The sequence below is a fragment of the Hypanus sabinus genome, chromosome 6 (genome assembly GCF_030144855.1).
Source record: "Hypanus sabinus isolate sHypSab1 chromosome 6, sHypSab1.hap1, whole genome shotgun sequence".
NCBI classification, from domain to species: Eukaryota; Metazoa; Chordata; class Chondrichthyes; order Myliobatiformes; family Dasyatidae; genus Hypanus; species Hypanus sabinus.
This window is the reverse complement of record NC_082711.1, coordinates 49,726,337-49,751,119: the sequence shown is the minus strand read 5'-3', so window position 1 is coordinate 49,751,119 and position 24,783 is coordinate 49,726,337. Positions and strand designations below refer to the sequence as shown.

Genomic DNA, 24,783 nt, shown 5'->3' with positions numbered 1-24,783 from the left:
GGCTATCATCAGCATTTGCTGTTTATCTTAAATTGTTCTTAATTTATATGCCATTTACAAGTCAGTTATATTAGTTACTGAAGTCAAATAAGGGACAATACATGTCAGTAAGGATGGTAATTCTCCTTCTTTGAACCAGTAGTTTTATTTTTGCTCTAACCGTGAAGTTTATAGTCAATTCCAGATTTTATTTAAATACATGAATTTAGATTGCCCAGTAAATGTTGTGGGATTTTAAGTTGTGTCTCTAAATCAATGCTTCTGGACACTACATGTTATTCTCTATGCTCTTTTATGCCTCCAGACCATGGCCCTTGTTAGGGCCTTGATTCAACTGGATATCTCAAGACCATGGGTCCTGCGGTCTCTAACTCTAGTTCTGATGCCTCTGGATACCTCCAGACCACAGATGCCAATGGCTCCAGGCTGCAGTTCCCACCATCTCCAACTCTGATTCCAATGATCTTGGATACCTTCAGACCACAAATTACATAGCTACTACTCTTCAAATCCAGGTTTCTCAGCCCCCCCATCACCTCTTAACTCTGCCCATCCTACCTACCCTGAACATACTAACCCTTCCTTTTCCTCTAACACCAACAACTCTCTTCCCCCTCTCATGCCTTTACCATTCCCTCTGACATTCCCCTCTCCGAAGTGGAATGTACTGTCCCCAGCAATGCCTTACCTTTGTTCCCCTTTGCCTGCATCTTAGTGAATTCCGTATCCGTGATGATACTGGACTTTATGGTCATCTGTCTCCGAGCCCACTTCTGTGGCAAGAATCCTTATCCTGCACCAATGATCCCTTCTCCTGTTTCCAAGCCTCCTCCTCTTCTTGGAAATCCTGCTTGGGTTATTTTCATCTCTAATTGCTGATGAGACATCAACCAGCTTGACTTCAGCACTCCTCTATCCACTTCGAATCTTACTCCCTCTGAACGACTGCACTCCACTCTATCAATCTCACTATCAAATCTGCAGGCAAAGGGGGTACTGTTGTAATGTGGTGACTGACCTCTAACTTGCTGAGCCAGGCAGCAACTTCTGTTGCTTATCATGACATCTGCAAATTAATTAACATCTTCTGAAATATTAGTTATTTAAAACCAAAGCAGCAACCAATTTCAACCTCTAGTCTTTTTAATTTTGCCACAATTGATAATTTACTTTCACAGACACTGCAAAGAATTTCTACCTGTATCTGAATAAACTCTTATTGGGCTTCCAGCTGGGTACAGGTATAACCGACATTTCGATGACGAACTCTGCCATGAAGATTGATACTTGTACCTGGCTGGAAATCTGAAAGAATTTATTTGTCATATTCGCTGGGAAAGCACTAGATCCTTTTTCACTCTATTTATAGCTAATTTGTGGCAGTATTATAGAACGTATCATAACTATGTAAATAATCAAAATAATTACGTTCCATTTACAATATAATACACATTTTGATTGATTTTACAGTGTAGATCCAAATTTATGGATTCTTATCGAAGTAACTTAAAACAGAAATTATATCATCCACCAAGTAACAGTATTTAAATTGCCAAAATGGGTATGAACCTCACTTTCTTAATTTGCAAAGTTGTCAGTTAGTCCTAAATATAAATTCAAAATAAACAATAAAATTAGGCAACTTTTCTGGTTTGCAAGTTTCTGGCAACTTTAGGCCAGCTGATTTTGTTTTTCTCTAATACTGTGATGCTAGCTATACAAATCCAAAGTGTGCCATTGACAATGATATATGAGGTCACTGTCATTGTCATGCATAGTTATTGTGCACTATGTTCATGAGGTTTCTGTAACACAATCATCTTTCCATTTCTCACAGTTCATTTATAATCAGATCTTACAATGAAGTCATCATGAAATGGGCCTATTTATCCTTTGAGTCAAATGTGCTCAGAGCTTTCAATATACGCACACTGTTTGCCATGAAGCTAATGCACATTCTTTCTTTTTGTATATTTATTATCAGGAGTATTTTAAAAGAATTAGAAAATTATATGGAACTACAGCAAATTTCATTATACATTAATCTCTCAAAAGCAATGTGTAATTAAAAAGTAAATTGAGTTTGGAGAGATTACTTATGTCCTTCCTTTTTGAAAAAAATCTGTCCCATACAGTTTTAGTTATTTGACTTTCCCCATCATACTATCCTCCGTCACGAGAGCAACATGGTCCAGCTCAGTACTACTCTCTTATCAGCTTAATTTATTTAATTCTAGTCCTTTTTAAGCAGTTTTTTTCCATTTACAAAAGATAAATTTCCTTCACAAGATAGTCAGAAATAGTTCACTACTAGCTAATGACATAATGCCCTTTATTTATGTGTCATCATTGTTCAAAGCAGATTAATAATGGAACTGCAGTCAAAGATTGATGAGTTCTGACTTATTTTGTTTAACGCTGTTAAATCTACAAATAAAGCTTTGAATCTTGCATTGTGATCATTTGCCTCAGATCAGAATAAGTTTTATATGCCCATGATTCTTTTTAAATTCTACGATGCTAGGTAAACATCACTACACTAGCCACTTCCTCCTAAGTTTATTTTTTAGTACAGGGATATCCATTACTTCGTCTTCTATGGATTAAGTCACATTTAAAACACCTTACAACTTCTTGATACACTCACAAAACCAATTACTCCTTCCATGAAACCCCAATGCAATTGTTCTGAAAATTAGGCTGGCAAGAAGAGGGCCACTTACCTTCAGCAATGTAACCTGTAACGCCTTTTCCATTTGTAACTTCTGTAGTTCCAACTGTCAATGGAAAGAATTAGCAAAATTTTGTTAAGTATTGTATATCAGCTCCTGTTCATTTTTAAGGAAATATGTAGAAGACTAGAATTGTTGATAGTATGGAAGGTAATTTTAGACTTTAGAGAGATACCAATGTTTTACTGAAATGAGCAGGAAAATGGCAGATAGATTTTAATCCAGACAAATGTGAGGTGAAGCATTTTGGATGCACTAAAGAGGCCGGTACATACTCCATGAATGGTAGAATCTTTAAAAGTATTGAGGAAAACAGGCACCTTGGAGGATATGTCCATCAATCCTTGAATGGGCAATGCAGGTCAACAACATTCTCCATTGTCTTTGCCCTCTCTCATTTTATCTCCTTACCTGCCCATCCCCTCCCTCTGGTGCTCCTACCCCTTTTCTTTCTTCCATTGTTTTCTTTCCTCTATCAGATCCCTCTTCTCCAGCCCTGTATCTCTTTCACCAACTTCTCAGCTCTTTACTTCACCCCTCCCACTCCTGCTTTCACCTTTCACCTTGTGTTTCTTCCTCTCCTCCCCCCACCTTCTAACTCTAACTCCTCATCTTTTTTTCTCCGGTCCTGATGAAGGGCTTTGGACCAAAACATCAACTATACTGTTTTCCCATAGATGTTGCCCAGCGCGCTGAGTTCCTCCAGCATTTTGTGTGTGTAGCATAAGTAGAAAGACTTTTGTGATATTGACTTTCATTGGTTTGGGCATGGAATTCAGAAGTAGGGAGGTTATACACAAATTTTATGAAACTTTGATTAGACCTGAATTGGAGTTCTGCACATAGTTCTGATCCAGTGCCAGTGCTGTAGAGGTGACATTCATGAGGATGTTGCCTGGGTTGGAGCAATATGGTTATGAGGAGAGAATGAAGAAGCTAGATCTGTTCTCCTTAGAGTGGAAGTTAATAGGGAATATGACTGAATTATGTAAAATGAAGAGGGGTGTATTTAGAGTATACTACAGGGAACTTTCCCCATATCAGAGGTAGATAAAACTGGATGACAAAGATTTAGGGTAAGGACTAGGAGATTCAAAGAGGACATAGTGGGGACTTACTTCAACCTGAGAGTGGTATGTACCTGGAATGCACTGCTTAAAAGAATAATTATAGCTAGGTTGCTGTGACATTTAAGAAGTACCTGGATGAACACCTGAATAGTTCAGGAATAGAGGACTATGAACCAAAAGTTGGCAATGGACAAGTTAGACCAAATGGCTTGGTTCCATGTTTTCCAGTTCTGTGATGCTGAAATTTCGATTTTGCCTTCATTTGGTGTACTAAGTAGGTAAATGTTTTGCTTTAATGACAAAACAAGGACTAACACTAAATTGGAACCTTAGTCTTTAAGTAATCACAAACATTGTTTTATGACCTTTTAAAACATACTACCCTACTAAATCCGTTTGAGGTGAACTTGTGTATGTACAGATGTCATCTTTCTGAGTTTTCTGCCCATTAAGAAGCAGGTCAGCATTGCTAAACAGTAGCTCTATTGTGATCTCACTTAATGTCATGAAGATGAGGAAAATGGAGATTAGAAGATTTAAAGGGAGGAAAAGCAGGAGTAAAGGATGTAAGTATTTTGTGGTGGAATGTCTGGCAATAAGGCATCCTCACTTTCTGGGGTGGTCTAATCATGATTTGCCCAGTGGTTGATGCCTTTTAGAAGCCAAATAGTGTAGCTTTTTGTGTGTAGATGTTGTGATCTTTGTCAGTGCTGTCTCTCTGCTAAAGGCTATAACATGAAAGTGAGCATTTGGTGGGGGAATAACTCTTGGATTGGGATAAGTTTCAACAGGAAATGCTCTAGTTCAATTTCCCAGTGGGAAGAACTTCCGAGGGCAAAAGCAAAGATTTTAAAGCATGCATGAAGATCCTTTCTAAGCACAATTTACTGATTAAGAAGAAATAAAGCACAATTGGTTTTGGGCTAATTCAATTTCTCAGCTTCTTTTCATTATACTTTGAAATATTTTCCATTGTACAGCACAACAGTTCACACCTTCTAAACAAAGAATTTACAAAATAAAAAAAATGACATGATGTTGTAAAATATGGAATAGAGGACAGCAGGGAGGTGCTCAATGAAGCAGTCTCCCAATCTCCTTCTCCCAGTGTGGCCTTCTCTACATCGGTTAGACCCGACGCAGATTGGGGGACCGCTTCATTGAGCACCTCCGCTCCATCCGCCACAACAGACAGGATCTCCTGGTTGCCACTCACTTCAACTCTGCTTCACATTCCCATTCCGATATGTCCATATATGGCCTCTTCTACTGCCATGATGAGGCCAAACTCAGGTTGGAGGAGCAACACCTCATATACCGTCTGGGTAGTCTCCAGCCCCTTGGCATGACCTCTGAATTCTCCAACTTGCCTTCAACAATTCTCCAACTTGCCTTCAACAATTCTCCAACAATTCCCTTCCCCTCCCTTCCCCCATCCCAATTTCACTCTGCCTCCTCCTTCAGCTGCCTATCTCCTCCCTCATTGTTCCGCCTCCTTCTACTACCCATAGTGCTTTCCCCTTACATTCCTTCTTCACCTTTCATGCCTATCGCCTCCCTGCTTCCCCTCCCACACCCCTTGATCTTTCCCCTTCTTCACCTGACACCTACCAGCCTTCTCCTTCCCATCCGCCCCTCACCTTCTTTATAGGGCCCCTGCCCCTTCCCTCTTAAGTCCTGATGAAGGGTCTTAACCCAAAACGTTGACTGTTCATTTCCACGGATGCTGCTGGACCTGCTGAGTCCTCCAATAATCTCCTACACTTAGAAACAAAATGCAAGTTTCTCAAAATCACAGATGAATCTAAAGTCAAAAGCAGAAGTACTTATAATATGTTTCAATTTATTTTGAATGGGAGAAGAATTTGTCTGAGACTAGTATTTTAAACTTAAATAAGGCAATGATAAGATATGAAAATATAACTAGTTGAAATGAACTGGCATTTTAGGTTAAGCAATCAGTCAACCGAGATGAAAATTTATGGGGATCTTTCAGGAAACACAGAATATGTATATTGCAACAAAAAATAACAAGAAGAGAATCCACTATTAATGGCTTACCAAAAAAGTTAAAGACTATATAAAACTAAACAAAGCATATCATGATGCAAACAAGTGACATGTCAAAAGACTGGAGAGAAAAGAAAAGCAAAAAATGATTAAAAATGAATAATAAAGGGGAAGTTACAGATAAATCTAGGCAGAAAATTTTAAAATTAAGAATTTCTATAGATATTTGTAAAAGAAGGGCTAAGAGTTATACAAAATTATCAGGGTAAATGCAAGCAGGCCTTTTTCACTGAGTTTGGGGAGAGCTAGGTTAAGGATGAAAGGTGAAATATTTAAGGAGAACCTGATGGTGAGTTTCTTCATTCAGAGGACAGTGAAATTATAGAATGAGCTGCCATCAGAAGTGGTAGATGCTGGCTTGATTGCATTATTTAACAGAAGTTTCAATAAGTTCATGAATGGGAAGTGTATGGACAGCTATGGTCCAGGTGGAAGTTGATGAGACCAGGCAGGAGAATAGTTTGGCCTAGACTGGATGGGCCAAAGGGCCTTTTTCTATGCTGTAGTGCTGATTTGAAAGAAAGTGACATTGGGGAAATAATGTAAGACATAGATTATTTATTAAACAAATTAAACATACACTCAGTGGGCACTTTATTAGGTACACCTGTAAATCCACTTGTTATTGGAAATATGTAATCAGTCAATCATGTGGCAGCAAACCAATTGCATAAAAGAATGCAAACCTTGTTGAAGCTCAGTTGTTGTTCAGACCAAACATCAAAATGGGGAAGAAATGTGATCTCAGTGACTTTGACCAGGGAATGACTGTTGGTATCAGATGGAGTGGTTTGAATATCTCAGGAACTGCTGCTCTCCTGGATTTTCAGGCACATCATTCTTTAGAGTTTACAGATAATGGTGCAAAAAGCAAGAAACACTCAGTGAGCAGCAGATATTCAGGTGAAAATGCCTTGTTAATGGGAGAGGTCAGAGGAGAATGGCCAGATTGGTTCAAGTTGACAGGAAGATGACAGTAACTCAAATAACCACTATCTGGCACAACAGCGGTGTGCAGAAGAGCACAATCATTCAATCGAATGTAATAGAGACTAGACTATCAGCATTGAATGTTTATTATTACCTCACATAGAAAGACCATTTTGCTCTCTGGATGATGGGAAGGGAAGAGGCAGGTATTGCAACTCATTGCTGGTGGAAAAGAGATTTTCAGTGAGTCTTTAAGGGAATTACTTTTTTGAAAAGATGAAAAGGGAAGAGAATACATCTTTGATAATGAAGTTTTGTTGGTGCTGGCAGAAGTTGCGAAGAATGTGGAGACTGGTGGGTGGAAGGTGTAGACTGGTGTGTATACTACTTCTCTTTTTCCAGGAAAAGAGGGTCTGCTAAGTACAGAAAACATTTGAGATTTGGTTAAGGGCTATGTCCTCTACAGTAGTGGGAAAACCATGGTTCAGGACAGAAGACATTTCAGAGGCACCTGTGTGTCATTGCAACATTTCAAAAGAGATAAAAGAACTAGGAGAATGGAATGGAGTTCAGACAGGAAGCAGGGTGGATGAAAGTACAGTCAAGATACAATGCACCAAGACACCTCAGACAACTTCCAAACCCACAATCCCTACCAGCTAGAAGCATGAGAAAAGCAACGTAATGGGAATACAACCATCTGTAAGTTGCCCTTCTTACCACTCTCTATCCCTGACTTGGAAATACAAGGCTTTTAAGAATTATTAGAGAAGGCTGTTAAGAGCATAAAGATTATTTTGTTCTGTAATGTAATGTAAATTTGCCTCTTTTGCCACAGAGCACAATGCACAACTTCTATGACACTGTGCATTGACACAAGTGAATGAGAAGAACTTCTATTATTGTAAATAGAATACCAATTATGGAAACTGGAGAAGCTAATGTCCAGAAATTCTGCAATTCAGGTTGAAAACACCACATCTGGTATTCTTTTCCTTTGTAAAATGTGTTGCATTTGCTATGACGAATTAAACAGACTAAATATTTTTACAATTAAGCCTTCCAAAAAATGGCTGCAAACCTTATTAACCCCCAAATAAAAGGAGGTATTTAATTATCTAAAAATATTTCAAGGGGGATGGAACCAAAGTTGGGCAAGCATGCATCTCCCTTGATATAACATCAATGTAAATATACTTTGAACATAAAAGTTAGGAGCCTTTTTAGTAATAGGGCTTCATTTTTGTCATTTTGGCATTGTGCCAGGATTTTGAATTCACGAATATTCAATTTTCACTGCAAAGCTACGGGAAGCTTTCTCCTTTGTTAAATCAGTCAGGAGTGTTAATAGTTTTAAATGTGTCTGGCTTTCACTGAGACTTAGAATTAATTAAAATTGAAATAATTACATAAATAATTATTAGTAAAATAATTAAACAATTAAATTGCCTTTTGCCTCCTAGTCGTAATGCCTAAAATTTCTTTCAAAATAAATCTGGTCTTTGGTGTATGCCAGGCCTGGGATTTCAGTAGAAATCCCTTTGTATAATGCTGGGGAGTCCCAACAAGAGTGGCTCCAAAGGCTGTATGTCGTGACAGATAAAGAGTTATCTCTCATTCAGAAAGTCTCAGAGTTCCATATTCAACAAAGGCATTGCCAAGACATAATGAAGTTTGAACACTGACAGTTCCAGTTCCAATTCAGCATGATTTGCCTGAATAGCAAAGTTTCACAACTGAAATAGTCTCATCAATAATGGGCTGGTAATATCCACCTATATTTTGTATAATTCTTGTGATTCTGGTATATAGAAATTTCTGTAAGATTTTATTTTGATGACTGGCTTTTTTTTGCCGTAGGTTTCAGAATTGCAGATAAGAATTTTTTATAGCTTGGACTAATTCATCTCTTATTTACTATTGATTGCTAGTAGCAGTTCATCCAAACTACTTGAATGGAAAGTAACAGTAGTAACTGACAGAAATACATATAATAGTTATCTTTTGTATTACCTGGAGTAAAAGACAAAAAGATTTAAACATAGTGGCACATGACAACACCTATAATCATCTGTTGCTTATTTAAGTTCAATTTCAGTAAGGCCACAGTCAGTCTGTGTGGGCAGCAACGTCTCTAGTGCCATTACACTATGCTGACCACTGGTGCTCCCCAAGGTGTGTGCTGAGCCCACTGCTGTTCGCACTGCTAACGCATGACTGTGTCACAGGATCCAGCTCAACTGTGTCATCAAATTTGTAGATGACACAACAGTGGTTGGCCTTATCAAGAATAATGACGAATGGAGTATAAAGAGGAAGCAGAGCAACTGGTGGATTGGTGTGTAAAGAACAACCAAAGCCTGAACGTGGAGAAGACAAAGGAAATGATTGTGGACTTCAGGCAGATGAACTATCCCCCTCTGTAAATACATGGTTCCTCCATAGAGAGAGTTAAGTGCACCAAGTTTCTGGAAGTTCACGTCACGAATGACCTCACTCGGTCCTTGAATATCACCTCCCTGAACAAGAAGGTACAGCAGCACCTCCACTTCCTGATGAGATTGAGGCAAGCAAGGCTTTCTCCTGCTCCCCTGTTATCTTAACTGCATTTTACAGGAGCACCATTGAGAGCTTTCTGACAAATTGCATCTCCACCGGGTATGGAAACGATCTACCTTTGGACTACAAGTCCTTACAAAGGACCCTACACACAAGAAGGGTCAACAAACAACTGAGAGGATCATAGGGGTACCCCTACCATCCACTTGGGCATTTATCAGGAGTGCTACATATGCAAGGCCCTTAGTGTTATTAAAGATCCCACCCATCCATCCAGCACCCTCTTTCACTTCCTACCATCAGGCAGGAGATTATGATGCATAAAAACATGAAAGGTCAGGATGAGAAACAGTTTCTTTCCCCAGGCCATAAGGTGTCTGAACTCCCTGCCACATCATATTTGAAGTGTCACTACTTAATCTGTTCTGTACCTTACAATATTTAGTATTAATGCACTTTAGTTTGTTATTTAAGTGTGATTCAACTGTAGATTTTATTCTTACCTTCATAAGTTATTTTGTGTTATGTGTACTAATGTGCTTTACACCTTGGTTCAGAGAAACAAAGTCTTGTTTCTATATACATTATAAGGTTATATACATGTATATAGTTAAATGACAATAAGCTCGACTTGAATTTAAAAAGACAACAGGTTTCATTTATATTCAATCTATAATGTATTGCAACAATAACATTAAGTTGTAATGTGGAGATGGATCAGCAGCAACCTGAATATAGCTGAAAGTGATTAAATATAGCTCAATATATCTAACCAAAAGAAATAGAGGAATTGATAGACAGCATTCGGAAATTGTTATACAAGTTGAACAGAATCAATGAAAGGACATTGAAAATACAAAATAGAAGTAAAAGTAGGCCAGTCTGTCTTTCAGGCGTGCACCACCATTCAAAGCTATTCTTATCATCTACTTCATTTTCCTTCATTCCTTATCATGGAGTTCAAGAGTCATTAATTGACAACACAGAAACAGTCCTTTTGGCCCACTGAGTATACACTGACTGTTGAGGACCTACTTTGACATAATCCAATCCATTTTATTTTCACCACATTCCTTTAGGGTGATTTATAGTGGCCATTTTACTGAATGACCTGCACATTTTTGGATGAGGGAGGAAACTGCAATACCAGAGGAGACTAATGCAGTTGTGGGGAGAATAGACAAACTCCACACAGACAATTTTTGGAGTCAAATTGTAACCTGGGTTGCTGAGCTATGGACAGCAGCTCCACTAACTTTGCTACTGCTCGATGATCCTTTGATATCCTATGATCCCTTTAGTACTAAGAAATAAACCTTTTCTTTTTCTTGAATACATTTAAGGATGGCATATGCTGCCTTCTGTGATAGAGATTTTCATAGCTTCACTACCCTCTGGGTGAAGATATTTCTCTTGACTTTGGTTTTAAATGGCATGAACATGTTCTAAGTTTGTGACCCCTGGTTCTGGACAAATTGGCCATCAGAAACATTATCCCAATACCTAATCTGTCTACACCCATCAGAATTTCATACATTTTTGAGATTCCCTCTCATTTTTCTAAAATGCAATGAATATCGGCTTAGCCAACTCAATCTCTTCCCACAGCAATCATTGCAGTAAACTACTATTGACCCGGGTCTCAGGACAGTTAGCATTTACAGGATTTCCTGTGAATGTGGAGTAGTGTATATTGAACAGATAGGACATACAGTGGAGACCCTCATCAATATCCATTTGGGTTACTTGGAGAAATCTGCGGTAACAGAACATTGCATTCACAATGAGCATAGGATTGACTTTGATGGCACAAAACTATTCTTTCACACCAATGGCTTTTGGAACCACCTGGTTGAGGAAACTATTAAAATAAAACCAGAGGAAAAGAATTTTAACAAAGACAAAGGCCTCACTCTAAGTAAGAACTGGAATTCGATTGTAAACAAGGTGGGACAGTGGAAACCTGATTGGATGAGGACTAATCAATCAGGAGGGCTGGATGACAGGGGTTAAATACCACTGGACAAGACATATCAAGGCATCATCCCTGATGAAGATGGCAGAGTCTGTCACTGAACGTCAGTTAAAATTGATACCTGTACCTGGCTGGAAGCCCAAGAAGAGTTTATTTGTACCATTGACAATTTTCTGACTAGTTGTATCACTGCCTGGTATGGAAGCTTCAATACACAGGATCAAAGAAAATTGAAAAAGCTTCTAGGATCAGCCAGCTCCATCATGATGGGCACAGCCCACCCTATCATTGAGGATATCTTCAGAAGGCAGTGCCTCAAGAAGGTGGCATCATTATTCAGGGCCCTCACCATCCAGAACATGCCTCTTTTCATTACTACTGTCAGGGAGGAGGTACAGGAACCTGAAGACACACACTCAATGTTTTAGGAACAGCTTTTTCCCTTTGTCATCAGATTTCTTAATGATCCATGAACTCAACACTACCCCACTATTTTGCTCTCTTTTTACCCTATCTATCTGTCTATTTATTGTGTGATTTATCTATTAATTTACTGTATATTTACTTTTGTAACTTATGGTAGTTTTAATGTATTGATATACAGACTTTAGTGTACAGATTCTGGAATGGTGCAACAATAATAAGGTTGTTGTGATGGGCGATTTTAACTTTCCTAATATTGATTGGCATCTCCTTAGAGCAAGGGGTTTGCATGGGGTAGAGTATATTAGGTTTGTTCAGGAAATTTTCCTGATGCAATATGTAAATAAGCCAACTAGAGGAGAGGCTGTACTTGATCTGGTATCAGGAAATGAAGCTCGTCAGGTATCAGATCTCTCAGTGGAAGAGCATTTGAGGTAGTGATCACGACTCTATTTCCTTTACCATAGTGCTGGAGGGATAGAAGCAAACAATTTGGAAAAACATTTAATTGGGGTGGGGGAAATATGATGCTATTAGGTAGAAACATTGGAGCATAAATTGGGAGCAGATGTTCTCAGGGAAATGTTCAGGGAACAGTTGCATGGTGTCTGCATAGGTATATTCCATTGAGGTGGGGAAAGGATGGTAGAGTAAAGGACCATAGTGTACAAAGGTTGTAGAAAATCTGGTTAAGAAGAAAAGAAAAAATTACAAAAGGTTCAAGAAACTAGCTACTCTAGAAAATTACAAGGATGCCAGGAAGGAGCATAAGAATGAAATGAAAGAGCTAGAAGGGGCCATGAGAAGGCCTTGGCGAGCAGGATTGAGGAAAAACCCAAGACAGTCTACAAGTATGTGAAGAGCATGACAATGAGCTGTGTGAAAATAGGACCAATCAGGTGTGATAATGGATACGTGTGCATGGAGTTGGAGGTGGTAGCGGAGGTATTTAATGAATACTTTACTTCAGTATTCACCAGGGAAAAGGACCTTGGCAATTGTGGTCCAAGCAGAATGAAATTCTTGAACATATAAACATTAAGAAGATGTGCTGGAGCTTTTGAAAAGCATTAAATTAGATATGTCGCAGAATTCAGATGAGATATACCCCAGGCTACTGTGGGAAGCAAGGGAGGAGATTGCTGACCCTCTGGCGATGATCTTTGCAGCATCAATAGGGATGGGAGAAGGACCAGAGGATTAGGGGTTGCAAGTGTTCACCCTTGTTCAAGAAAGGGAGTAGAGATAACCCATGAAATTATAGACCAGTGAGTCCTACTTCAGTAGTCAGCAAGTTGTCAGAGAAGATCCTGACGGGCAGGATTTATGAGCTTTTGGAGAGACAATCTGATTAGGGATAGTCAACATGGCTTTGTAAAGGGCATGTCATGCCTTATGAGCCTGATTGTAACAAAACACATTGATGAAGGTAGAGCAGTGGATGTAGTGTATATGGATTTCAGAAGGCATTTAATAAGGTTCCCCATGCGAGGCTCATTCAGAAAGTAATGAGGCATGGGATCTTGCTTTGTGGATCCAAAATTGGCTTGCCCACAGAAGGCAAAGGGTGGTTGTAGATGGTCTGTATTCTGCATGGAGGTCAGTGACCAGAGGTGTACCAAGGGAATCTGTTCCGGGACCCCTCCTCTTTGTGATTTTTATAAATGACCTAGATGAGGAAGTAGAAGGGTGGGTTTGTAAGTTTGCTGATAACACAAAAGTTGTGATGTTGTGGATAGTCTGGAGGGTTGTCAGAGGTTATAGCAGGACATCAACAGAATGCTGAACTGGGCTGAAAAGTGGCAGATGGAGTTCAAGATAAGTGTGAAGTGGTTCATTTCAGTAGGTCAAATTTGAAGACAATATAATATTAATGGTAATGTTCAGGGCAGTGTGGAGGATCAGCAAGATCTTGGGGCACATGTCCATATGACACTCAAAGCTGCTGCACAGATTGACAATGGTGTGTTGTCCTTCATCAACCATGGGATTCAGTTCAAGTGCCATGAGGTAATGAACTAGACAAGACCTTAGTCAGACCCCATTTGGAGAACTGTGTTCAGTCTTGGTCATCTTACTACAGGAAGGATGCACATTCTATAGAAAGAGTGCAGATGAGATTTACAAGGATGTTGCCTGGATTGGAGAGCATGCCTTATGAGAATAGGTTGAGTGAACTTAGCCTTTTTTCCTTGGAGTGACAGAGGATGAGAGGTGACCTGATAGAGGTGTATAAGATGATGGGAGGCATTGATCATGTGGATAGCCAGAGCTTTTTCCCATGGCAGAAATGGCTTACACAAAGGGACATAGTTTTAAGGTGCTTGGAAGCAGGTAAGGGGGGGTGGGGTGTTAGAGCTAAGTTTTTCCACACAGAGAGTGGTGGGTATGATGAACGCACTGCCAGTGATAGTGGTAGAGGTGGATACAATAGGGTCTTTTAAGAGACTCTTAGGTAGGCACATGGAGCTTTGAAAAATAGAGGGCTATGCAGTAGAGAAATTCCAGCAGTTTCTCGAGTAGGTTACATGGTTGGCACAACACTGTGGGTTGAAGGGCCTGTAATGTATTGTAGATTTCTTTGTTCTATGTTCCATGTATTGCACTATTCTGCTGCTGCAAAACAACACATTTCATAGCATTCAGTACATCAGTGATAATAAACCCGATTCTGATTCGAAACCTGTCCAAATATCTTTTAAATGATTTAATTGCTTCTACCACCTTCTCTGGCAGCTTGTTACCTATGTATACCCATGACCCTCTGTATGAAAAGCTAGCCCTGCCGACCCCCTTTAAATCTTTCTCTTCTAATCTTAAATCTGTTTTATGCCCTACACTCCGATGAAAAAAAGCAATGACTATCTACTCTATCTGTGCCTTTCATAATTTTAAAATTTCATAAATGCATCTAAGGCACATTAAACTGGACAAAGTACATCGCTATGGTTGGAAGAGAGGGAGGAGGGGAGGACTCCAAACCAGACTAAAATGTTGAGGTGTAAAACATCCTCTACCCAGCATTTTGTTCGCAAATGCACAGTCACTGGAGAACAAAATTGAGGAACCAAGAGCTAGATTACTGTGTTGGAGGGAAATGAGGGATTGCTGGATTCTCTGCTTCACAGAGACATAGCTCACTCTGAACAAGCCAGAAATATTGGTCAGATCTGAGGGCTTCTGGATTCACTGGATGGACTGGACTGCTGATTTGAAGGGAGCAAAAGGTGGGAGTCTTTTTTTTATGATAAGCTCTTTGTGGTGCTTAGGCACAGTGGTCTTGTCACACTTTTGTTCCCCTGATCTGGAACCTCTAATGATTAAGTGCCAATCATTCTACTTGCCAGGAGAGTTCTCCTCCATAATCCTGACTGTAACTTACATAACACCAAAGACCAGTGTTAAGCAAGTAATTGAGGTATTGAGTGCCATGATCAGCAAAGAAGAAACATCTTACCCCAATGCCTTTTAAATCAAAAGCACAATTTCAGTCAGGCTTGTTTGAAGAAATCCCTGTCCAATTGTCATCAACATCTCAGCTATAGCACAAAGGATCTGAGCACACTTGACCACTGTTATACTATGATTGCGAATGCCTATCATTCCATCTCCACATCACATTTTGGGAAATCTGATTATCGGGCTGTCCCCCTTCTACCTGCATACAGGCAAGGGTTAAAGAGCAAGATTCCAGAGGACCCACCAGAGGAACTGAGGAATATGCCACGCTTATCACAGACTTCCTAAAAACAGTCATAGACGAGTATGTCCCCACAAAATAATTTAGATTCTTTGCTAACCAGAAGCCCAGGATAAACCAAGAGATTCACAGTCTGCTGAAGGACAGATAAGTGGTATATGGGACTGGTGTTGAAGTAAAACACAAGAGGTCCAAGTGCGACCTTTGGAAAACCAGCTTATGTGCGAAGTGGCAAGTCCAAACCAAATTACTGAAGGATGCTTGATAGTTGTGGCAGGGCTCAAATTCTATCACTTCCTACAGAGTAAACCAAGCAACACAGGTGACAATGTTTCATGCTTGCTTTGACCATCAAAAAACCTTCACGAGCTCTCACAGCCCCTGTCGACTCTGTAACTTCAGTCTCTGAGGCGGACGTAAGAGCATCCTTCAGAAGGATGAACCCATGAAAGTTTCTGGCCTAGATGAGGTACTAAAGACTTGTGCTGATTGACTGGCTAAACTATACATTGATATTTGACAAAGGGTCTCGGCCCGAGACGTCGACATCGCTTCTCCCTATAGATGCTGCCTAGCCTGCTGTGTTCTACCAGCATTTTGTGTGTGTTGATATTTTTAACTGCTTGCTTTAGCAGTCTGAGGTACCCACTTGCTAAAAGCAGGCTTCCATTATACTGCTGCCTAAGAAGAGCGTGGTAACCTGCCTCAATGCCTGTTATGAAGTGTTTTGAGAGGTTGCTGATGAAACATATCAACTTCTGTCTGAGAAGCAACTTAGACCCATTCTAATTTGCCTACCTTCACAACAGGTCTTTGTGCCAGATGCCATTTCATTGGCTGTTCACTCAATCCTGGAACATCTGGACAGCGAAGATGCATACATCAGGATCCTCCTCAAAGATTACAGTTCAGCATTCAATCCTATCATCGCCTGAAAACTGATTAATAAGCTTCAAGACCTAGGCCTCAATACCTCCTTATGCAACTGGATCCTCGATTTCCTCACTTGCATACTCCAGTCAATTTAGAATGGCAACAATTCCTCCACAACTACCATCAACACAGGTACATCACAAGGCTATGTGCTTAGACCCCTGCTCTGCTCACTTCATAATTATGACTGTGAGGCTAAGCACAGCTTCAATGCCATCTTTAAGTTTGCAGGCAACACCACTTTTGTGGTTGAATCAAAGGTGGTGATGAATCAGCACACAGGAGGAAGATTGAAAATCTGGCTGAGTGGTGCCACAATAACAACATCTCACTCAATGTCAGCAAGACCAAAAAGCAGATTTTATTACTTCAGGAGGAGGGTTCCTCAGTGTTATCATTTTTGAGAATCTGTCCTGGGTCCAGCACGTTAGTGTTGTTTGAAAGAAAGACGGCAGTGCTTTCTTAGGAGTTTGCAGATTCAAAATGTCATCTAACACTTTAATAAATGTCTATAGATGTGTGATGAGGAGGATATTGACTGATTGCATCACGGCCTGGTATAGAAACAGCAATGTCCTTAAAAGGAAAAGTCTACAAAAAAAGGGGGATCTCAAAATGTAACGCCCTTCCCACCACTGAGCACATCTACATATAGCGCAGTTGCAAAAAGGCATCATCCATCATCAAGGATCCCCAACATCCAGACCATGCTCTATTCTCTCTGCTGCCATCAGGGAGAAGGTTGAGGAGCCTCAGGACCCAAACCACCAGGTTTAGGAACGCTTATTACTCTTCAACCATCAGGCTGTTGAACAAGATGGGATAACTTAACTCATATTCAGTTGCCCCATCACTGAATTGTTCCCACAACCTATGAACTCACTTTCAAGGACACTTCATCTCATGTTATCGATATTTATTGCTTATTTTAAAAAAATCATTTTTTATTATTATTATTATTTTAATTTTTTCTCAGCTCAAGCTGGTAAAACCTGAGGTATGGGCATAGCCAGGCATACTCATTTCTCAATTGTGGACTTTCAGACTATTTTAGTGGTGTTCAGTATTGTGGCTTTCTGAAGATTTACGTAAATATTACTGTGTAGGCCTAATCGTTTAACGCTGCAGTGACTTTGGGATAATACCAGATGTAGATATTATTATTGGGATAATGTATACCCTGTTCATGTTCCATAGTCTTTCAATTTCCCCTTTTAACTCAGCACATTTCTGGTATTTTTCAGTTATTGATTTCTGTATGCTATGTGTGTTTAGAATGGCTATATCTATTAAGTTGTTCTTACTTATTTATCCTGTAATAGTATATCAAGATGGTCATTATGGATCATCCTAATCTAATACAAGCTGTAGGACTCTGACAATAAAACTGGATCAGGCTTGTATTTATAGCAAGGTATGGTGTCTTTTATGAGTTAGTATTTTAAAGCAAGATTTTGGTGAATGATGTTTGCCACTTGATTGTGCTTGTGTAAGTAATCAGACTGAGTTAACCTACCACAGGAACCTCTGCCAACGACACTACATTGATTGGCCTAATCTCAAACAATAGCGAGGTGGCCGACAGGGAAGAAGTCATCCCTCTGACACAGTGATGTCAAGAAAACAACCTCTTCCTCAATGTCGCTACAACAAAGGAACTGGTTGTGAATTACAGGAGGAATGAAGACAGGCTAACCCCTATTGACATCAATAGATCTGGGGTTGAGAGGGTAAACAGCTTTAGGTTCTTCAGCATCCACATCACTGAGGACCTCATGTGGTCTGTACACACCAGATGTATGGCGAAAAAGGCACAACAACGCCTCTTTCATCTCAGACTGTTGAGGAATTTTGGTATGGGCTCCCAAATCCCAAGGACTTTCTACAGGGGCACAATTGAGAGCATCCTGACTGGCTCTCAATCATTGAAGAATCATTGGGGACCCTTGGCACCCCATACATGGTCTATTCCAGTTGCTACCATCTGGAAAACAGTACCACAGCATAAAAGCCAGGACCAACAGGCTCCAGGACAGTTTTTTCCACTAGGCCATCAGACTGAGCGACTCATTCTGATTAGAGTGTTACATTGATTGTTCTGTTTATTATAAATCACTATGATTGCACATTGCGCATTTAGATGGAGACATATTCCTCATGTATGTGAAGGATGTAAAAAATAAAGTCAGTTCAATTTATAGTGTTGAATTGTTTTATGTGTTTATCGTCTGGATTTGTTGGTCTTTTGTATGTATTTTTGAAGTTTTTTGTACTAACCCCTTGATCCTGTATTGCCACAAGGAAACCCTCTGTTTCTGGGAAGAGGTCTCTAACTCTGAGCCAAGCATTCGGCGCTTCCTTGTTGACATATAATCTGCTCAAATTGTGGGGATATCTTCCAAGGAGGGTCATGCACTTCCATTGGTTAACTTTTTCTTCAATAGTGATAATTTTTTCATTTATTTGGGTTAGGCTTTCTTTTAAGTTTAGTTGTGTGTACTTATCAGAGTTGCATATGCTCACATGGAATGCTGAATCTTGTTTTCTGAATATTTACATTAAGTATGTATTATTATTATTTTTTGTGTATCTACACGGTTTGTTGTCTTTGCACAATGGTAGTTTGTCCATCTTGTTATCTGTGGTATTCTGTTGTGTTTCTTGTGGTCAAATGCAGAACACGTGTCCTGGTTTAAAGTGTCCAAAATACAAGATAGGATTAAGGAAGAAACTGTGGAAAGACAGAGGATGTGAGGTAAATTTGCAAATAAAGGATGAGATCAGTTCAGCTCTAAATTCCACCTGCCACTTCTTTGCCCATTCTCCTAATCTAAGTCCTTCTGTAGCCTCTCTGGTTTCTCAATCTACCAACCTCTGCCTTAAACATACCTAACGACTTGGCCTTCACATCCACCTGTGGCAACGAATTTCAGATTCACTACTCTCTAGCTAAAGAAATTCTTTCTCAACACTTTTCTATAAGAATGCCCCTCTTTTCTAAGGCTGTGTCTTCTGGTCTTAGACTCCCCCCACCACAGGAAACATCCCCTCCACATTAACTCTATTGAGGCCTTTCAACATTCAATAGGTTCAATGAGGTAATCCATTATTCTTCTGAATTCCGGTGAGTACCATCCCTGAGCCATGAACCTCTCTTCATATGGCATGCCTTTCAATCCTGGAGTCATTTTCATGAACAGCCTTTGAACACTCTCCAATATCAGCACATCCTTTCTCAGTAAGGGGCCCAAAACTGCTCACAATGTTCCAAGTGAGGCCTCACCAGTGCCTTATAAAGCCTCAACATTATATCCTTGCTTTTATATTCTAACCCTCTTGAAATAAATGCTAACATCTCATTGGTCTCCCTCACCACCAACTCAACCAGCAAATTAACCTTTAGGTAATCCTACACAATGACTCCCAAGTCTCTTTGCACCTCAGATTTTTGAATTTTCTTTCCATTTAGAAAATAGTCTACCCGTTTATTTCTTCAACCAAAAGGCCATGACTAAACACTGAAAAAGCATAAGATTCAGTTTGAGAGGAGATAAAGAACAGGGCAAAGTAGTATTTGGTAGCAATAATCAATGGGTCCATTAACAGAGGCCATACTGTATTATATATTGTTTGTCAAGAAATAATACAGTTTGTAAGAAAAAAGGTACTGCAATAATCATGAATGATTTTAATCTTCATATAAACTGGGCAGATCAAAATAGCAAAGGTAATTTTGACAATGATTTCATTAAGAATATATGGAACAATTTCAAAGAAGATAGAATAGGGAACATAGTCATAGGCATTAATGTCATAAAATATGCATAAATCTTGAATGAAGGTACTATTTAAGGCACTACTTTAAATAGTTTAAATTTATGTTTAGAATAGTGAGTTTTCTGATCAACATCATACTTGAAATTAGCATTTTTTACATTTTTAATATGTAATTATGAATGTAAACATTGCAAATACTATGCAACTTACTGAAGCCATGATGCTTTTATTATGATGATCAATGGAATTACAGCAACTTACCATTTGTTTCCCTTTTTGTTTTTCATTTTCCAATGCTTTTTTCAAATATTCTTCAGACTGAAGTAACTACAGAGGACACAAAAATGAAATATTTTAATTGTCCAACCTAGTTGCATGAAATTATCCTATCATTTACATCTCATTGGTAAATATGTTTCCTTCATAGTATATCTTGTATATCATATTTTACTTCAAATAATATTGGAATACCATGATTTATATGATGGTTTATATGTACAAAACACTCAAACATATATTGTACCTTTCATTGAAAGTTTATTGTTCCTATACAGTATATAAAACTTAAATCCTTAAAGCCCTCTAAAATAATTCCTTAAAGTGCTCTAAAGAAAATATATACTTATGAAACAATACCTTTTGCATTTCCCATTCAGTGTTTGCACTTTGCTCTTTTAGAACTACAAGTTCACTATCTGAAAATAAAGGAGAGCAGACTGTGAAAATCAGATCTTCAGATGTCTCTGTTCCTTCTTACTGCTGAAGGTCAAAAACCATAGCCCACTGGAATCCATTCTGGATGGAGGACCTAGCAGGACACTAACCCTGAGCACTACCCTTGACCTTCATTGCTTTGCCCCTGCTGTTTAGCCGGCTGGTCTAATGGATATTAGGGAGTAGTTCAAGGGCCAAGTGTGACTGTGTGCCCAGCCCATGAACGTCGTTGTCTGTTAGTCACAGCCAATACAAAGTGCTTTAGCAGGTGGTTCTTTATCTGCTCAAAGCATTTCTCATCAAAAGCAATACACACCATTAAATTAGTTCACAAGCAGCAATAAGTAATATGGTATCTGTCAAGTACAACTTAATATTTTCTTGTACTATAGCTAATCAATTAAAGTACAAAGAAAAATTTTGTCATTCATTTTCAACCAAACTGAATGAAGCACTCTATTAACGTGCTCAGAGAAAGCAAGCAACAATTTGTTGCAAATAAAAAGGGTGCTCACATCACACCTATGTAGTTAAAATATGTTATCCAAATGGCAATGAAGATTTTCATGTTATTGATGCAACAACCTTCAAATAGAAAAGCTAATGAATTTCATATTGGTGCCACCTTTGGATGGATTCATTCCCTTCATCCATTCACAAAAATAAGCTGAATCTCTTCAAAATTCAGCCAATGTTGCTAGATCTCTCGTGGATAAAATCAGTAAACCAGTACAAATAAAAGGGGCATTTCATATTGCAAAGAATGTGCACCGTTAAAATGGATAAAAAAATGAAGCATGCAGTTTATCAATCAAGCTTTGCTAATAGCTACTAATAATGCATTTTATATCAGCTTAAGTATGATGACTTTTAATAAAACATAAGAAATAATAATCTCTATTATAATGATGCATGGATAAAAATTAACCAGTTACTTTGTGTAAACTAAAGCACCTGCATCATTTGACTGGAAAAATAACACCTGTTGAATATTTACTTCCTCAAACAAACCTGTACACACCTTGCACATATCTATACCCAGACAAAACAATGAACAGACTTTCACTGTACTGTTAAATTGGACATTGCCTAAAAACATTTTCAGGAGATTGATCTCTCAAGAATTGTATTTATGCACTCATAGTTTATTTGTAACATCCAATATTACCTAATTTATCTATTTGCATTTCATTCAAAATAATTGTTTTTGACATATTTTCGGCATCCTGCACCAATGAGCTAATTTGTTCCTTCAGTCCTTGATTTTCTTCAATAAGCTGTTCCTTCTCAGATTCGTTCTTCAAGTTAAAATTGATCTGAAAAAAATAACAGAACTCTTTTGTCAGGCAGAAAACAAAAAGCTGAAATGGCAAGCTGTGTAGCCAATATGAAAATGATTACACAACAGAGCTGTCATCCAACTTTCTGGCTTTTATGAATCGTTTGGAATATGAATAGGAAACAAACACAAAAAAAGAGAAATGTGTGGAGGAAAAAAAAAGTAGACCCCTCCAAAACCGAATCTTGGTAAAAAGCTGCTAGTACATTACATACAAAGACAATAATTCATGGGGACATTTTATTGATGAGAATAATACATATCATACTGTTTGTGTGCCCTCATCATTCAGGTCCGTGCATTGTGGTAGCTGTGTCCAGGCAGGCAGCTGTGGCCCATCCACCCACATCCCTCTATGTGCTCAAGGACTGCTGTCCGTAACTAGGCAGGCAGGGGACTGTGTAGCCGGACAACACCAGGGGTGGCAGAGTGCAGAGCTAGGAAGGGGGCTTGTTGCCATTGTTGCCATTCCTCACTGACAGTACTGCCACAGTCATAAAGAGCACATCACATGTCAAAGTAGTGAAGTTTTCAGGCTTGAAGCCACATGGAGTCCATCAGGTCTGCTGATATACACACAGTTGGTTTTCTACTTTGTGATGGAGCCACCCGGAGATAATTCATATTCTGAACATTAACATGGCTTTGCATGCCTGTCACGCGTAGGCTGTGCAGGCGGGTTGATACTACCGAACACTTTGCTTCAACTTGCAGAAAGAACAGTTTTACCCTTTATTACTGTAAGCTTTTAGAAAACTTCATTTAAGCAGTTATTTTATCCATTAATGCTAAATCAATACAATTTTAATGCTTTTTTTTTCCAATTTCAGATATCTATTCCTGGAGAAAAAAAGACAGACACAAAAAAACTTGTAAGTTCGCATTCATGAAAACTGTTTGATGTAAAGGCATATGTTTAGTAGTAAAGATTAGACAGTAATGATTTAAAGCAGTGTTCTTCATGCATACACTACTTTACTTTAACAACAATTGAATGACGTATAGATTAAAAGATGATATGGCCAGGAAACTTCTGAGTTGACCATTTTATGTAACAAATATCAGGAAGATATTTAAACTTAAATTGATTGATGATCAGAAATTATATTGAAATATTTAAATTGGTAAATGAAGTATCTTTTTTGACACTGCCTGAATACTACAAATGCATCATTGTCTTTCAAGTTTTGGTTTAGGCATTGAACTAACAATCCTTACCTCTAGCTCCACCACTTGTTTCAGTTAAGAATTGCAAATAATTAACTATTCAAGTCTCCTGCCGCAATGAGGACACTCATTAGCAAGACAAACAAAGGGATGGTTTTCTGTAGCTACAGTCATCTGTTACACTTTGAGTGGCAGGTTTTGTGCTGGTGTTCACTGCCATCTGCCCCCAGCAGCAGTCCTGAGCTTCAGAAAAATTAAGAAACTTGCTATTTGCAAGACGGGCAATAAGAATGGAAACCAGCTATGGCCAAGTGAGAAATATTTCACTGTGATTAATTAATGCTTCTCAGACAAGCTATTAACCTTCAGTTACATTCCTAAATTTGCATACATTTTGAATGAATATATATTAAAATGGTTGTGATATTTATATTGTGCACCGATTGTAAACACCTTGCTACTCAGCACAATAACTGCAATCACTACTTTCAAGAGATAACAAAATCTATTGGTAACAGCTATTCAGACAGCTGACAATAATCTTTCATTGCACGCTAGAGGTCCCTCTAGTAATTTAATTGCTCAATTTACAACTTTCAGATTGATTTCCTTTCTGAATACTGAAATTTAAATGTTTGATAACAAGATTACAAATCAAAACAGCGAAACATTGCTTCATGAAATTTCTGGCATCCTCTTTAATGGTTCATTTGATAGTTGACAGGTTTTGATACAACAATTGAATGATCAGCCTTAAATATATATTCAAGGCAGATGACAGTGCTTAAAACTAGAACCTTCTAATTCAGAAGTGAGTGCTATCACTGGGCTAAGCAAGTAAATATAGAATGTTGCACAAAGTGTCCCGGTCTAAACCAGATCTCAGCAACTAAATTAAAACATAAAGAAAAATTAAGGTAACTCAGATTAAGGCTTCTCTCATACCTCAGGATATGTGGTTTCTGTGCATTTCCAAAAGTGACAAGAACAAGCAAATTCACTAGGACATTGTAATTAAAGGAGATGTGCAGGGCAAGTTTCATACACAGAATGGTGGGAGCCTGGAATGTACTGACAGGAGTTGTACTGGAGGCAAATGCCATAGAGAAATTCAGGACACTCTTAGACAGGCACTGAATGTGCAGGAAGCGGAAGGATATGGACATTGTGTAGACAGATGGCATCAGCTCAGTTAGGCTTTTGATCACTAGTTTAATTTGTTCAGCACAGCACTGTGGTCTGAAGAGTGTGTTCCTGTGCTGTACTGTTCCATGTTCAATGTAAAGTTATGTTAAATATTAGGTTTAATTCTATTACTCAGTCACATTCCAGAACATGTACGTCAGATTGGGAGTCCTCAGATGAAAGTGATTTAAATTTAATTTAGGTTGTGT

At 38.8% G+C, this 24,783-nt stretch overlaps 1 protein-coding gene across 1 annotated transcript in view; it reads right to left on the bottom strand.

The window, feature by feature from the left end:
* The window catches only part of c6h10orf67 (chromosome 6 C10orf67 homolog), a 153,709-nt gene that overhangs the window by 90,772 nt on the left and 38,154 nt on the right, over nt 1-24,783 (bottom strand). The window contains exons 6-9 of the mRNA XM_059971335.1: nt 22,052-22,199; nt 20,806-20,864; nt 20,431-20,496; nt 2,724-2,777 (exon numbers count right to left, since the gene is read on the bottom strand). Coding sequence (XP_059827318.1) covers nt 2,724-2,777; nt 20,431-20,496; nt 20,806-20,864; nt 22,052-22,199 — 327 coding nt within the window. The remainder of the gene's footprint in view (nt 1-2,723; nt 2,778-20,430; nt 20,497-20,805; nt 20,865-22,051; nt 22,200-24,783) is intronic.